We start from the raw sequence: 17,478 nt of genomic DNA on the forward strand, positions 1-17,478 counted from the left end.
GAGGTCAGACTGGAGTTTGTGAATGCCCACAAACGTACGTTTTTCAACTTCATCTCATTGCTTTGAAGGTGGATCAAAGGGTCAGGTATCTGCAGAGCATATTCAGCTTTTCATCCTTCTGAGGTTGATAAGGTAAATAGGATGTGTTCTGCTTCAGTAAATTTATTCTAGTATCTGCTATTAGAGCACTTTGAAACTGAGGGGGTCATTCCGACGCTGGCGGTCAAAGACCGCCAAGGCCGCGAATGACGGAAGCACCGCCAACAGGCAGGCGGTGCTTCCTAGCCCATTCTGACCGCGGCGGTAAAGCCGCGGTCAGAAAACCGGGGCTGGCGGTTTCCCGCCGGTTTACCCCCGGCTGGGCGAATCCGCCAGGGCAGCGCTGCAAGCAGCGCTGCCTTGGGGATTCTGACCCCCTTCCCGCCAGCCTGTTTCTGGCGGTTTTCACCGCCAGGAAGAGGCTGGCGGGAACAGGTGTCCTGGGGCCCCTGGCATGGGCAGTGCAGGGGTCCCCTAACAGGGCCCAGGGCGGCTTTTCACTGTCTGCTTAGCAGACAGTGAAAAGAGCGACGGGTGCAACTGCACCCGTCGCACCGCCGTAACACCGCCGGCTCCATTCGGAGCCGGCTCCTGTGTTGCGGCCCTCATTCCCGCTGGGCCGGCGGGCGCTAACTTGCTTAGCGCCCGACGGCTCAGCGGGAATGTCAGAATGCGGGAAGCGGTATTTTGGCCGCGTGGCGGCCAAATGGCGCTTCCCGCCTGGCGGCCGGCAACCGCCGCCCGCCACAGTTAGAATGAGGGCCTGAGTCTCTATAGCTGTGAATTAGTGAGCAAAGATTGTATGCACGCACTGCCACAGGAGGTTAGCTGCAACTGCTATTGTGAATATGTTGCATGCAAGAGAAGTTTTAAAAGCTGAGTAAAGTGATGGCAGCTGAAAAGCTGCGCCCACCGCACGCCCATCACTATCACTCGTTCATGGGCTCGCCTATCGAAAATACTTTGTTATCATTGGTAAATGCTTTACGTTTGTCCCTCTTTGGGGCAGTTTTGTTACTGCCTTGGACATCCACCCTGTTACATGGATAATTGTACGTTTGCCAATATGTTTGATTGCGAGCGAACTTCTTTTTCCTTTTGTGTCTCTCCTTTGCGCTCATGCTCATGACGGCCATGACGCTTTGACGCTTTTCGGCTTGCTTATGTCAACTGTTTTACTTTTCATTTTCAAATTATGTGGCAAGAAAAGTCCAGTTAGAAATTTACAACGCTAATAGCTCTAACTCGAGCAAATGCAAGACCCATTGCATTACAAATGCTTGCTAATATTTGTAGACATTGACTGAATTAGAAGAAACAGCTAATGCTGCCTGGAATGAAAAATTATTGAAAATTCTTTCTATTTTCCATTCTCTTTCTCAGCTGCCTTCAGGTGTGGGAGAGGTACAGCATCTGCCACACCCCTAGTTTCACCGCCCCTGGGCTAAGCCCGGCAAAACATAAGAGGACTCTCACATGCAGCCTAGCAAAAGTGTCTGAGCAAAGTGTCCAACCGCTTGGCTATATTATTGAGCTCATTATAGTACTGACACAGGTCAAAATATTGGCATGAAATGGGGAGGAGGCGTCCCAAGGAGCAGTCATTGAAACAAATCGATGCTCTTAACTGCTGGGGCATGACACTGAGCAGAAGAGAAGGGGATGGGTCATAATGCCAACAGCAGCCACTGCAGAGTAAAAGGGTGCATAGCATGACACCGGAAGGGCAGTGAGCAAAGTGATAGGGTGGATAACGGTGATCCTGGGTGGCAAGTAAGAATGTGCAGTGACAATAGGTCTTGTCAGAGAGCTAAAGCTGTTTGTAGTGAAACCTAAAATGTACCAAGATAGTGCTGTTTCAAAGCCAAATAGTCCATTATGAGGCTTGTTAGTGCACTGAGGTAGATATCAACAGCTGCAATGCAAATAACTACACTTTGTACACTTCTTATATACATGAAGTGTGTAATGCAGAATCTTTATGTACCTGCAGTATTAAATAAAATATAAAAATGTCACAGCATGTGCAACAAGAACCCAGTAAAAGTTGTGTCGTCGTTATTATCAGCATATAGGCCACTTGGGTTTACTGTGTCTTCTAACCAAATACTGTCACCTTTGGCAAGTTTTAAAATGGCGGCACCTGATGCTTGCGTTGTACTGCCGGCAAAAGATTTAGAAGTATACTGTAGAACGACGCCATTTTTATTCAATTTAATGTGCGTGCTAGTACTAAACACAGTCAGCTGGTACGTGAGAAAGTAAATTCCATTTACAGGCGCTACAAATTTTCCCGTGTCCGTGTTGTAAACATGTTGATCATTGTAAAAAAAAAATTAAAACTGAATGGGTTTATTCGAGGGAGGAGCCTTTGTCGTCAGTGCAACGTGGAAGGCATAGAGTTCAGCATCTCGCCCCACTGGCTCACCTGGTAACCCAGGTGTTCCTGGGACTCCTGAAAATCCAGGAACCCCAACTAATCCTGGATGTCCTGGAAGCCCTTGAGGTCCCGAGGGGCCAGCTTTTCCAGGAGAACCTGTGGAGCCATTTTCTCCTATAAGACCTAGAAATAGGAAAGAATAGGGTTCAAAATCATTGCGTAGGTCATCCAAACAATTATACTGTCTAACTGTCTTTTGAAAATATTATAATAACTAGACATTTTGTTGGGGATGGGTGGGGTGATTTGTATTTTACTTCGGCGAAGTGCACAGAGATATGGACATAACTTTATTTCAAGTAGAGTCTCTGCTTCATAAATCAGAACATATATCGAGCTTACGAACCAGCAATAACAGAACTAACTAAACTGGTCCCCTTATAGGGGGAACACAACACACACTAGGGTTTAAAATGTACCTCGACAAACGATGCAGTAGGTTTGAGTGTAACATGTACATTGATTCAGTTGTCAGTCTTCAAGCATTTCTGTTTGCTTCTTTGGCTATCGATTTATTTCTCATGTCTTAAACTATTTTCGGAAGCTGGTTTGACCAAGTTATGTTGGAGTGCTCACTGTGCAGCAGGTGGTGTCAGCCATGGATATATAGCACACAAATATGAGAAGCTGTGGTGTTTGTGTGACCAGATGCGCAGGGGAAAAGCAGGACTGGATGCCACATAATTCATTCTATTTTTGGTAGGAAACAGGAGAGAGTGGGGGAGTGGCTTTTTTTTCCTAATCCCCTTTGTATACGAGTCTCTATATATAGCTGAGCAATATTTCAGTCACTAGCTATATAATTTATTTATACAGTTTTATAAAGTGCTACCTTCACCAGTGAGTAACTTGGGGCCAGATGTAGGTAGCCGTTTGCATGGTGCACACTGCGAAAATCGCAGTTTGCGCCATGCAAACGGCCTAACACGATGCACATTCACAAATTGCGAGTCGGTTGTGAATGTGACTCGCAAATAGGAAGGGGTGTTCCCTTCCTATTTGCGACTCGCATCGCAATTCAGAATTGCTTTGTGACCGCGAATGCGGTCGCAAAGCAAGTCGCAGTTACCACCAGTGTCACACTGGTGGTAACTCATTCGCAAAAGGGAAGGGGTCCCCATGGGACCCCTTCCCCTTTGTGAATGTCGACAAAAATATTTTTTCAGAGCAGGCAGTGGTCCTATGGATGGACCACTGCCTAATCTGAAAAAACAAAACCAAATGGTTTCGGAAGTTTTTTCATTTTGCAACTCGTTTTCCTTTAAGGAAAATGGGCTGCAAAATGAAAAAAAAAACCTGCTTTATTTAAAAAGCAGTCACAGACATGGGGGTCTGCTGACTTCAGCAGGCCACGATCCCTGTGAGTGCAGGGACTCGCTATTGATGAACCAGGAAAGATAGAATCCCCACCCGGGGTCTCCTTCCCAGCGGTGGAGGGACACCCTAGTCCTCAGGGTCCGTATAGCAGAGAGTACACAAATCAAGCGGAGTCACCAACAGGAGGAATAAAGAGAAGTTTATTCCATGGATTATAGCTCGAGCTAATACAGAGTCCCAGGACAGTCAAGTGACTATCCTACGGAGGCTGCCCCTTCACTCTGGGGCACCCAACCTTATATACACACAAAACTGCTTAGTCAGAGGACAACTCCACCCCTAGCGTATTCAAGGTCCTCTGCGGCCTTCAGAATATTTCAGGTATACACGTGTGGTGGGAGAAGGTACAGATGCAGCTGGCAGGAGGTGGCAACGACCTGTACAAACCTGTTCTGGCAGTTACTGATTAAGCACAAACATTCTCGGAACTACGGTTAGAACAAGTAAATTACAGCGATAAGCAGATTGCAGCCCAAGGCTGTGAACACAAGGTCAATCATCAAAGTTCAGGAGGTTTGTCGAGCACATGGCAACATAATAAAAATAAACAGATGCCTAGCAGCTATGGTGTATGATTAAGTTTATGTACAGTTTCTCAATCCCTCCTTTTGCCATTGTGAGGCAAGTTTGAACGTCATTCAGTGTCTATGTTAATGGACATAAGGTCTTTTATCTCCTGCTCAAGGGACAGCATAGCCTTGTGTTGAGGAGGGCGAACAGGCCAGGGGGCAAGGGATGCCATACAGCAACCGCACAAAGCAGGTAGGCACTGTACACAAAGACAACAGGTGAGGAATACAGCAGCGAGCACAAAAAGGAATATTAGTATCTTCCAGCCCCATTGGGAAATCAAACCCCAAAACCAGTCGGTCAAGGACCATGTTCCTTCGTCTTGGTGTATTGTGGAAGCTATTGTATGCAACCTTTGAATAGCTTTATACACTGAAGGGGCATTGTCTGGTATATAAACGCAGCAGCTCGATCCGATCAAAGTACAAACTCCACCACGGTCCGCCAAGATGATGTCAAGAACCATTCTATTTTGAAGAGTAACAAGGCGGTCAGCAGCGAGCTCTTCAGTGATGTTACTCAGAGCTCCTGCTGTTTCATTTATTGTTGCTTCCACGACTCGTGTGAGATGTCTGATATCCCTACTGTTCATCATAGGGCCCCAAAATGGTAGGACTCCTTTAAAGTAGTCCAGTGCTTCTTGTGCTGAGGTATCTTCTGCAGATATTACCCCTCTCCGAGTCCTGTGGTGTTGAGGGCCAGCTGTGTAAGTTGGTGGTAGTAACCAAGCAATGTAACACGTGCCGGTCCAGGTGGGTACCAAGGAGGTGTAGGCATTATTACCACAAACAAAATACGAGTTTCGTGATGGTATCATGGTAGGCCAATTAATTCCATTCAATATTACCGTAGCATTACAGTTACTGGCACCTACACTTCTATTACCACTTTTCTGAAAACAAAGTGGAGCCTTGACCTGTGTTACAAAAAATCTTCGGCCAATCCGGGGTGTGGTATTAAAGGATAAAAAATATATGTCAGTAGACCTATTTCGTCGGTCAGCATATTCTGACTTTTCTTCCTTTGTTCCATAAACTCTCGTTCCAGTGGGCCAGCATAACCGGTATAGGTCGGTGACCAATAGTTCGGAATTAGTAGCATCCATTGAGGTAGCCCAAATGGCTGATAGTTCATACCAGGCTCTGCAGGAGCCATCAAAAGAAAAAGGGAATGAAATATATGGCAACCTTCTTTGCATGGAACTCGGTAGCAAGCCACATATCCAACAATTTGTTCTATTTACAGCCAGCTGATGTTGATGTAACATAGATATGAAGGTATTGTTTTCATATTCCTTACGTCGTCCTTCCTCATGGGGTGGTAAGGAAACATGGCTGTGTTCTGAAGGCGGTGGCGTAGTTGGTGAGACCTCTGAATCAGAATCATGTATTACCCACCCAATGCAAGACAGAAGTACCAACAATAGTATTGTTATGGTGAGACAAGCGATATGTGGGCTAATAGTCTTTTTAAATTACTTATTTTCTTCTTTTTCCTCTTGTCTTCTTGTATAACACCCATTTCTCTTTATTTCTTGTCCCACTAGCAGTTGGTCTGACCTAAGTGCTGCCTGTGACTGGTGGTTGCTTCACTGTGGGGTGATACCAGCAGTCCTATTGACACACTCTGGTCCGCCCCGACAGACAAAATCACGGCCCTGCAGCTATCGTCAGACTTAGTACAGGGGACAAGCAATCAGTTCATTGTTCATTTTCTTATTTTCGTGGGTAGAAATCATATCTTGTGGACTGTGGTATGGTATGGTCAGGAAACAATTGTTCAGTGTAACCTAAATCTGAGGGAACCTCCTGCAGCACAGTGTTGTTCTGTTTTTTATCACTCCGCGTAGTGTTGCTGAAATGGTCCTCAGTCGTCGGGTGGTCACCACTTTTTATTTCATCAGAGGGTACGAGTAGGGGTACTTTCTTACAGTGGGATGCATGTATCCAATTCTTAGCTCCCTCGACTTTAACTGCTGTTCGAGTAGCAAGAAAGACCTGTCGCGGACCTTTCCATCGAGGTTCGAGACTCTTTTTCCGCTGGAAATTCTTTGTGAGAACCCAGTCGCCAGGTAGTATCTTGTGACCTGGATCAGTGGATACAGATGGGAGTACTTCACGCACCTGTTGGTGAATAGAACGCAAAGAATTAGTGAGTTCATTTAAATAGTCCATCAAAACAGGATGTTCTAGTTCTGAGTACTTGTGAGGTCGAGGGACCCCCCAGACAGTTGATGGCCTTCCCATCCCTATCTCATGGGGTGACAACCCTGATCTAGAGTGAGGCGTCATCCTCACAGACATTAAAGCCAGGGGCAACGCGTCCGGCCACCGTATACCGCGTTCTGCGCATATCTTTGACATCTTCAATTTAAGTGTGCCATTATATTTTTCAACTAGTCCTGCTGACTGGGGGTGGTTAGCTGCATGGAAATTCTGGCGGAGGCCCAACCCTTCACACACCCTTTTCATCACCTGCCCTACAAAATGACTCCCATTATCTGACCAGACATACCTTGGGACCCCAAACTGTGGGAAGAATTCCTTCAGAAGTACCTTTGCGGTAGTAAGGGCAGTATTATCTTTAGTAGGGTAAGCTTCTACCCACTTACTAAACATACAGACCACAACTAGGACATATTTCAAGTTGTTACACCTTTCCATCTCAATATAATCCATTTGTAGTACTTCAAAGGGATACGTTGGTGGTGAAAAATGCCCAGCGGGGACTGAGGCACCCTTCCCTATGTTATGTTGTAAACAAATCATGCAGGATTGAACCAGTTGGTCAGCTACTCTTCTGATATTTTTATTAGACCAAACCGGATCAAGCAAATTACAGATGCTTTTCGCACTAACGTGTGCAGGACCATGGGCAATAGTCACTACTGGCAGAACGAATGCATCGGGTAACATCCATCTTTCCCTCTGTGACAGATCTGTCCAGCACAGCATATTTTCATCTAACTTGGCCTTCCCTTCTTCCCATTCCTTTCTCTCCTGTTCAGTTGCCTCATCCTGTATCTTCCTGACACTCTCTACCATGTTCCCAAATATTTCATGGGGACAAACCTTCTCTGTACTATCTACCACATACATGTGTCCTGTCTTTGCATACGCTGTATCTTTTGCTGTCTGATCGGCTAGGGCGTTGCCCCGTCCAGTTTCATCTGTCACCTTTTTGTGTGCACTACACTTCATGATAGCCACTGTTTTGGGCAATGCCAGGGCAGAAAGTAAGTTAGTTATAAGGGTCCCATGTTGAATACGTGTCCCATGTGAGGAATCCTCGTTCTGCCCACAAGCGACCAAAATTGTGAGCTACGCCAAATGCATACTGACCTTCCGTGTAAACGTTCACATTAAGTCCTTTACTTAACTCACAGGCTTGTGTTAGAGCTATTAATTCTGCGGCCTGAGCAGAGTTATGTGGTATTCTAGCTGTTTCAACTACAGTGGTAGCTGTTGTAACTGCATAGGCTGCAGAGGTAGTGCCATTGGGTAGCCTGATGCATGAGCCAACTACATATAATATGCCATCAGGGTCTTTCAGTGGAGTGTCCTGTAAGTCCACTCTCCCTTTTGTTTCATCCTCCGTCCGGAGAATGCAGTCATGTATGTCATCATAAGAATCTTCTGTTTTTTCAGAAATTGCCAATAAAGTGGCAGGACTGAGCGTGTTGCACCTTTTAAATGTTATATGACTAGCTAAAAGTGTCAGTTCATAAGTAGTTAATCGTGCATTAGTAAGATGCTGTGTTTTTGTTTTGTTTAATAGTGCGTCAACAGTGTGTGGGACCAACAGGGTGAGGGGTGAATCCATGACTATCCTGGCCGACTGGCGCACTGCGACCGCTGCAGTGGCTACTGCCCGTAGACAGCTCGGGAGTGCACGGGCCACTGGATCCAGTAGGGCCGAAAAATAAGCACAGGGGCGTTGTTTGCCGCCATGCTCTTGGGTTAACACTGATAGTGAACATCCATTTCTCTCGCTCACATATAACTGAAAATCTTTACGATAATCAGGCGTACCCAGTACAGGTGCTGTGCAGAGTGTATTTTTCAATTCATCAAAACCAAACTGAAAATCGTCATTCCATTCAATTGTTTCAGGACAATCTTTGTGGGTGAGATGCAAAAACGGTTTTATCAAAAGATAATAATTAGGAATCCATTGACGACAGAAAGAGGTAATACCTATAAAGGCCCTAACCTCTCTCTGTGTCCTTGGAACCGGTATGTCTCGTATAGCTTGTATTAGACAGGAGATGTCCTAGGTATATAACCTCCTGTCTACAATATTGCAATTTGGAGAGGGAGACCTTATGGTGATGGTGTGCAAGATGTTTCAATAAGGCTACAGTATCTGTTTTACAATTTTGTTCTGAAGTGGATGCTATTAAAAGGTCATCCACATATTGAACCAGCATCGAGGAGCAAGGAAAAACAAGGGTATCCAATTGACCCTTGAGGGCTTGGCTAAAAATGCTAGGTGTTCAGTATAGCCTTGTGGAGCGCGACAGAACCGGAAACTGCGACCACCCAGTGAAAACCCAAAGATGTGCCTGCTATCTGGATGAATGGGAATGCTAAAGAATGCATTCTTAAGATCGATAACAGAGAACCAAGTAGCGGAGGCAGGTATCATTGTTAATAATGTCGTAATGTCAGGAACAACAGGGAACTGGGGTATTACAATCTGATTGACCGCCCGTAAATCAATAACAAATCGGAGTCCTGGAGACGCGGTGCCATCAGATAATTTTTTATGAACAGGACTGTTACAATCATTACCACGCGTTTCTTCAATGACACCCAAATCAATCAACTGGGTCACAATATTTTTGAGTTGTTGTTCAATGTGTTGGGATAATTTGTATTGGGGAAGACGAGGTAATTTGGCATTGGCTTTCAAGCGTATGACATACGGTGGTATGTCCAGACATCCAACATCATCCTTATGTGTGGCCCATAAAATGTCTGGCAAATCTCGAAGCTCGGGTGGAAGTGGTTTTGACAAAAGTTGTGACGGGGAAATATTTGGACCTAAAGTGACATGAACTCCATCCGGAGAGCAATAAATGGTGGCGTACAATTTCTTTACTAGGTCCAAACCCAATAAATTCTCACTACAGGCCGAAGTAAGAATGAGAGGGGAGCTAATGGTGTAAGGACCTATAGCAACATGCAGCGGCTGGGAGACGGGGTTAGCCACCGGAACACCAGAAAAACCCTTAGAGACGTTAACATTGCCAGACAGAGGGACCCCTTGGACCTCTTCCTGTTTAACAGAACGTTTGGTGGCCCCAGTATCTACCAAAAAATCATGTGAAGTACCGTCTAATTGTACCTCAACGTGAGGGCCATTCTGCCTAACAGGAATAGAAACTGGTCACACCCCCCCTCTGTCGACGGCTGTCCTAGTCAAAGGAGGACCCCGGACCTTCATACGCTTCATAGTCGTCATTAAAATATTGATGCTGGGATGAAGCATCAAAATAATTCGGGCGGGGGGTACTATGGGACCGTGAAGGGGCCTGCTGGCAGGGTCTGTCTGCAGGACCAGACCTACCACGTGGTCTGTTGTCCTGTTGCGGTGGGGGCATGGAGCGGCCTGTGGAGTTGTTCTTATTGGGGCAGTCATTCTTCCAGTGGCCCTCCTGCTTGCAATAGGCGCACTGATTGTAGGAGAGGGAAGAACGGGGAGGGCGTTGGGACTGCCTTCTGTCATTGGGAGGTCCTTGAGACCTTGATCTGGACTGCTGTTGACGGGGCTGAGAGTAGGCCTGCTGAAATAACACCTTTGTTTTCAACTCCTTCGTTTTGTTCTTCTATCTCCCTGTTCTCATAATATTGGGCCATTGTCAGTATTCCAGTGGCAGTAGAGACTGGCCACGTACTTTCACACAATTTCAATTTTCCCTTTATGTCTGGTAATAAATTGTCCACAAATTTGTCAACTCAGAGTCTTATCCCCCCTTCAGTAGTCATGTCTTGGCCGCTGTAATCAGAAAAGACACCCTCAAACCTTGTATAAAAGTCTGAAACACCCTCGTCCTTTTTCTGTTTACAGGCGGCCAATTTATCCCAATTTATCCTGTGTAGTGCAAGTATGGTCTTCATTAAATCCAAAATACGCAGTGGGAGAGCCAATATAAGTGGGTCTGGTTTCGCTCCCCCAACCCTGTCCCTTTCTGCTGCTTGCAATTGGTCCCACGTGCCCCCTAGTTCAGCATGGTCGTGCCTCCGTACTTTTGACCATACTTCCTGCGGGACTACTGCTGCCAATAACATGTCAATATCGGACAACGTCATAGTACAGGATTCAAGAATTTGTTGCAGTTCTTTATAATATCCTGCAGGATTCTTACGGGGGTCAGGTAAGGTGGCTTTTAGGGTACATGTTTCAGATCTTTTCCATGGGGTGTGTACCCACATTTGTTGAAAATGCCCTGCGGTAATAACTTGGCCAGCATTATCCATCACCGGCTCTCGCCAAACCGGAGGAACCTCTCTCATGGGAAACATGGATGCCCTTATAGAAGGGCTACATGTCCACAGGCGGTCCCTATATACGAGAAGAGTAACAACATAATCATGTAGACCAGAACCAAACGGCAGTCCAGTAGAGGGGCGTTTTCGGAGGTCCACCAGTCCCGCAGGAGCTGAGGAACCATCATCCTCATATTCTTGTATTATAATGTTACACATAAGGGTAGCTGCATGTAACTGAACTAAACTATCCCATTGTTTCATAGTGTGGACAATGTCCCTGACCCCATAGTCATTCCAATTAGTCATCCACCTCCGTGTCATTTCTTCAATGACATCTTCCTCTTGAGAATTAGAGAACAAGTGTCCGCGGAGGGTGTGCTTTCGCAGAGTCATGGGACGGGGGTATGTGTGGTGTCTAAACAGGAGTCAGGGGTGGGCCAAACGGGGGCCAGTCGAGGGGTGTGTACAGTCGGGCGGGGTGTATCCTCTATAGGTCTGGTGACAGGAGGGGTGGTGGTGGGTGGCGGAGCACTCGCCTGAGATCCAACAGGGGGTGGCACAATAGGGTCACCTGGTGCAGGTTGAGGATGTAGTGTAGGACATATTGGTGGAGTATATAACGGGGGTTAATCTAACATATCGTTTAAAAGGGGGTCTTCCTCTTGTGGCTTATCCACTACTGTCCTAGAAGGGTAACACTTATCAGTTTGTAAGTGAAGCCTTCGGTCATGTTCAAAAATTTTCTGTTGATGTTCAGCTACATCAGAGTCATATCCCTTTTCAGTCACCGTCCTGGTCTTATGTCTCTGTAATTCTTTCTCTGCCTTCCTACGTCTTTGGTCTGCTTCTTTCTGCCAAGTCCGTAGTGAATCAAACATCCCTGGTCTACGTTTTGTCACAAACAAACGTTCCTGTAAATAGTCTAATTTATCTTTATCAAATGTCCCATGAATAGGCCATTGTAAATCAGAACTACCTTTGGTTCTTTTTCTCCATATATCAGACCAGATAATCGGACCTATGCCATATTTAACATATATATCATGATTCGGAGTCCCGGCCGGAGGAGCGGGCATGTTTCCTCCAGGCGGGAGTCCGTACTGCAAAGACAACAACACAATTTCCTAAAACAACTGAACGCTGGCATTATTCCAGTATTTAAAAAAAAAAAAAATCTTACAATAGTGGTTTGAATACACCAAATGAGTGGCAAATATGCCCTTTGCTTCCTATATACTTAAATGACAACTGAGGTCAGTCTTACCACTGATGTTGATCTTTGCAAAGAGCGATAGAAACGGTACAATACTCACAGACCTATTTTCAGGCAGGAATCTTTCAACTCCCGTCCTTACCTGACACTTCTGTTATAGTCCGACAGTTGGGGACTCCAGTAGTTCATGGAAAACATAGACCCGAATTCAGACAGCGCCAGGAGAAGTCGAGCCGGCTGGAAGACACACAGTGGAGATCCGCAGGTCCACGACAGAGAACGAAGCTCAGAATCTGGTGTAGGGAGCCTCCCTTGGAAGTCCAATCGTGAGTCCTCCGTCACCTGGTCGGTCCCCTGGATGCCTGACTCGGGTCCCTGTTCGGGCACCAACTGAGGAACCAGGAAAGATAGAATCCCCACCCGGGGTCTCCTGCCCAGCGGTGGAGGGACACCCTAGTCCTCAGGGTCCGTATAGCAGAGAGTACACAAATCAAGCGGAGTCACCAACAGGAGGAATAAAGAGTTTATTACATGGATTATAGCTCGAGCTAATACAGAGTCCCAGGACAGTGAAGTGACTATCCTACGGAGGCTGCCCCTTCACTCTGGGGCACCCAACCTTATATACACACAAAACTGCTTAGTCAGAGGACAACTCCACCCCTAGCGTATACAAGGTCCTCTGCGGCCTTCAGAATATTTCAGGGATACACGTGTGGTGGGAGAAGGTACACATGCAGTTGGCAGGAGGTGGCAACGACCTGTACGAACCTATTCTGGCAGTAACTGATTAAGCACAAACATTCTCGGAACTACGGTTAGAACAAGTAAATTACAGCGATAAGCAGTTTGCAGCCCAAGGCTGTGAACACAAGGTCAATCATCAAAGTTCAGGAGGTTTGTCGAGCACATGGCAACATAATAAAGATAAACAGATGCCTAGCAGCTATGGTGTATGATTAAGTTTATGTACATTTTCTCAGCTATGGGGTCGCAAAATGCGACCCACCTCATGAATATTGATGAGGTGGGTCTTTGCGACCCCATAGCGAGTCGCAGACGGTGTCTGAGACACCGTTCTGCATCTGAGATTGCGACTCGGACAGACTCGCAATTTCTGAGTCGCAATCTCGGACTTTCCTACATGTGGCCCTTGGTGCTGAAACATTACTCCAAAGCTAATGGAATAACGTAGATTGCTATCCTCCATGACATCACAATCATGACCTATGTCTGACCATATTATCTAACTAAATTAATTAACTAATGTAGTATTGAATGTAAAGTGTTGCTCTTGATACACAACATTCACTGTGGTGATAGACGAAGAAAACTATGTTGTATGACTTTATTAATAGAAATGTAATCATGAAAGTGAATTGTAATCATAATATTAACTTTGCATATTGTTCTTTACGCTAATTGGGATTGACCCATCCTGAAACGATAATAGATTTCTTAAAATGTATGCTGAAATTATTGATTAACATTGAAGAAATGTAGTTCTCCATTATATTCACTTATATGTGTTGACAATTTATTTCATTTTGCATTTTACTGTAACATGGAGTTTAAAAATGACAAAGTATAATTGCCATTTTATGTTGAAACATTGATATGCACAGTATAGTATAACATTAATCGAATGTGCCAGGAGTGCATTTCTCTTATTTAACAGTACCGGGCCTGAATCATAATTTTCCTAAATGTGAGAACTGTTTTTCATTCTTGCTAAAGTGTAATTTCTTTTAAGTATTTGGGCAGAGAAATGTTAGTTTGGAAATAGGGATGTTGTTGTCTTATTCATAAAAAGCCTGAAAAAATAGCCTTGGAAAGGTACTCAGAGAGACTGAAAGAAAATGTGATTGCTTCTATTCAACCGTGCTGCAAAGTCGTATAGGAGACCAAGGGCGTTTACCTTTCCAGAATGGTCTTGGGAAGGAATGAACTTGCTGTAAAGCACTCTTGAGAAGATGGAACTGGAACTTTCCTGTTGAGAGGAGGTGTTACCTAATTAAACTGCTGTTGTTACTACCACTATCTCTTATTGGATTAGACAGACCTATCCTGACCACCATAGGAGTAGATCCCCTTTGTACTTGTAGAGGTACAGACCTCTAGCTTTCCCTATTCCCAAATGCTTGCCGAGTGTAACTTTGGCTTGCACTTAGAACACTCTTGACCGAGTTTCTGATATGCTGACACCTTCACTTTTTGCCCGCTTTTTACCTTCATTGGTCATTTACTTTTTGCCCTTAATGACATTTTTCCAAATTATTTTTGTCCTTCATATGTTTTCCATTCTTAGACTCTGTTTCCTTTAAATGTAAGACAAATGCATTTTTAGGTTTCTTTAGGAGATTTCAGAGTGCCCTTACCTTATTTAGTAAGATGATTCTAAATTGCACTATTGTGTAATAGTTTGCACTAGCATTTGTTTTCTGAGCATCAAATTTGCTGTTGATATTCTGTGTAGCGGTAACTGAATTATTAGTTTGTCTTATGTTAGCACGCCTACAGTTCTTCCGCCGTTATGGCTGTGCCATTGTTATTCTGTATCTTTACAATATGTTTATGAGAATTTGTCTACATTAACCTGAGTGCTAACTTGTAATAAAACCCTTTAACTGTATTTCTGACTTGGGTTTTCAGTGTTTGGCCAGATTGGTTACACTGTTTAAACCGTTGCTGATGTTGAATGGATTTGTTTCCCTACCTCAAGTTCAACCCTTTGCAGGACTTTTAGGTTGTCCACCTTATTTAAGAACATAACAGGTAAATGCTCCCTCAGAGCTGGTAGCAGAGGATGGTTTTGTCCTCAGGGAGACAGAGATAGGGAATTTAGAGTGCCCCATGAAGGCTTTGCCCAATCCCAGCTCAAAACTTTGAGCCCATGGTTTGTTCAGAGGATTAATGGAGTTCCAGGGTCATTCCTATACAGCAGATGTGTGAGTATTATCAGGGTTGCATTTCACATTGCTTATGCTTAAGATTGCAGTAAAGTGAGTTGATTGTGAAGTGTTTGGCAGAGATTTGAAGTTGTTGTGTGAATGTGATGCTTACTTCTAAAAAGTTGAGTTGGTTAATGGATCCGATGTGGCCTAAGATCCCGGGATAGTTATACAAGTGTTTAAGACACTTGGTTGTTGTTGTTTTTGTCTGCTGTGTAAGAGGATCTGGTTGTGAGATGTCGTCTACAGTACCATTAGTAGGGACATTCTTTGCAGAATGATGGTTTTGTGCAAACACAGGGAGGTAGATAGATGCAGACCCAGTAAGTGCAGAAACCAAGAATGCTAAATTCAGATGTACCCTAGAGACAACCAATGCAAGTTCCACAAGCACTGATTCCCCAGCCAAGGGCAAATGTCCAGAGACCCAATTTAAATCAAGTTCCAAATGCCAAATCCAATCCCTTTGTGAATCAGTACCCTGTGCTCTCGATGGATGATGAGTATTTTCCAGATTTGCCACAATGATGGTGCACGGGGGAGGAGGAATACATGCTTGGTGCATCCTTAGAGGTAGACCAGAGTGGTCCATACATTGATGGTAATGTGAATGGATATCACATGTCATTTTTGGTCGACATTGGTGCTATGCGCTCTACTATGAGAACAGCAGAGGTTCCCAGCCTGCCCCTCTTGGGAAAGTGAATCCAAGTTGTAGGTGTTGCAAACAAACAGTTCACAAGGCCTGTTACAGCAGCTGCACCCGTAAAGATAGGATCCTTAGAAGATGTGTACCAATTTGTGTTGTGTAATTTGAGTCCTGTGAGTCTGCTTGGTTGAGACTTGTTATTTAAGCTCAATTGTTCCATCTGTTGCACTCCAAAAGGCATAGAGATTCAGACTCATGAAGAAGGGTTAGTTTTCACAATAATAATTAAACCTCGAATGTCACATTTTATCCCATGTTAACTTGTGACGATTTACCCACAGATCTGAAATACACAGTGTTATCTAACGGCTGGGCTTTTCAGGTAAATATATAGGTCTCATCAAAGGTGTTGAACCTATACCAATAACAGCAATACAATTTGACTCCAGAAACGATTTCAGGAATTACCCCAGTGATTGATTTTATTATCAAGCAAGGGATATTAAAAGGGATAATGGGGAGTCCATGTAACTCTCCCGTTATGGGACTGTGGAAGCCCAGTGGAAAGTACTGCATTGTCCAGGACCTTAGAAAGATCAATGAAATTTTGATTCTTTGTTGTCCCATGGTACCAAATCTAGCAGTGATTTTGTTTCAGATCCCATGTGAAGGTGAGTAGTTTATTGTGATTTACCTGTGCCAAGCATTTTTCTCCATACATTTGTATGACAGGAGCCAGTTTCTCTTTGCATTTTGGGTCAGCAGTCATGTTTTGGCATGGTGCAGAGTCCCATAAGTGTATATGGAGAGTCTTTCCATATTCAACCAGATTCTGAAGAAGAATAACTTGGAGTCCTTAGAGATGCCCTTTTATTGAGTCTTGATCCAGTATATTGATGGCCTTTTAGTGGCATCAAATACTCAGGATGCTTGCAGCTATGACACAATTGCTGGGTTGGACCACTTAGCTGAGAATAGATGTAAAGTTTCCCCGACCAAATTGCAGTACTGTAAGTAAGAGGTCTTATTCCTTGGACATCACGTTGAGAAAGGTGCATGGAAGGTGTCACAAGAGAGAATCTCAGCAGTTCTGAAAATTACCCCCCGACAACTCAAAAGAAGTCAGGATGTTTCTTGGGAATGGTTGGCTACTGTCGTCAGTGGATTCCAAACTTTTCCCTTTTGGACAAGTCTTTACAGAGGCTTACACAGTAGGATGTGTCTGATCCGATACCATTGGATGACGACTGCATGCGTGCCTTCACAGAGCTGAGAGAAAATCTCTGTTGTGCCCAGACTCTGGCAATGCCTGATTGAGAGGGAGGGATGCGCGCTCTCAGTGCTTACTCAGATACACAGAAACACGCACAGACTGGTCGCATATTTTCCCGGCATACTTGACCCAGTGGTTTTGGCATTGCCTGGCTGTCTCAAGTCACTTGCAGCCTTAGATGTCAATATTGTTCAGTGTGAAAGCACTGTTATGGGTCATCCCCAGAATGTTTTTGTACCCAACTCTGTTAAGACTTTTCTAACCAGCATAAAGACACAGCACTTAGCAAATAGCAGCTTACGAGGTGTGAATAGACTATCTTGACTGCTCTTAATGTTACTTTACGTCGATGTACTACTTTGAATCCAGCAAGTCTACTTCATTTACCTGTGACTGATGATGATGATGAAATTGAGCACGACTCTAGATGTCAATGAATGGTGCACCAAGCCAAGATCTGATATGCAAGAGA

The 17,478-nt window shown here is 44.6% G+C and overlaps 1 protein-coding gene across 1 annotated transcript in view; it reads right to left on the reverse strand.

Annotated features, from left to right (window-relative positions):
• Positions 1–709: 709 nt before the first annotated feature.
• LOC138249216 (adiponectin-like) overlaps positions 710–17,478 on the reverse strand; it is a 64,451-nt gene continuing 47,682 nt past the window's right edge. The window contains exon 3 of the mRNA XM_069203194.1: positions 710–2,602. Within this exon, the coding sequence (XP_069059295.1) occupies positions 2,376–2,602 (227 nt within the window). The 3' untranslated portion in view covers positions 710–2,375. The remainder of the gene's footprint in view (positions 2,603–17,478) is intronic.

This window comes from Pleurodeles waltl, chromosome 8, assembly GCF_031143425.1.
Source record: "Pleurodeles waltl isolate 20211129_DDA chromosome 8, aPleWal1.hap1.20221129, whole genome shotgun sequence".
Taxonomy (NCBI): Eukaryota; Metazoa; Chordata; class Amphibia; order Caudata; family Salamandridae; genus Pleurodeles; species Pleurodeles waltl.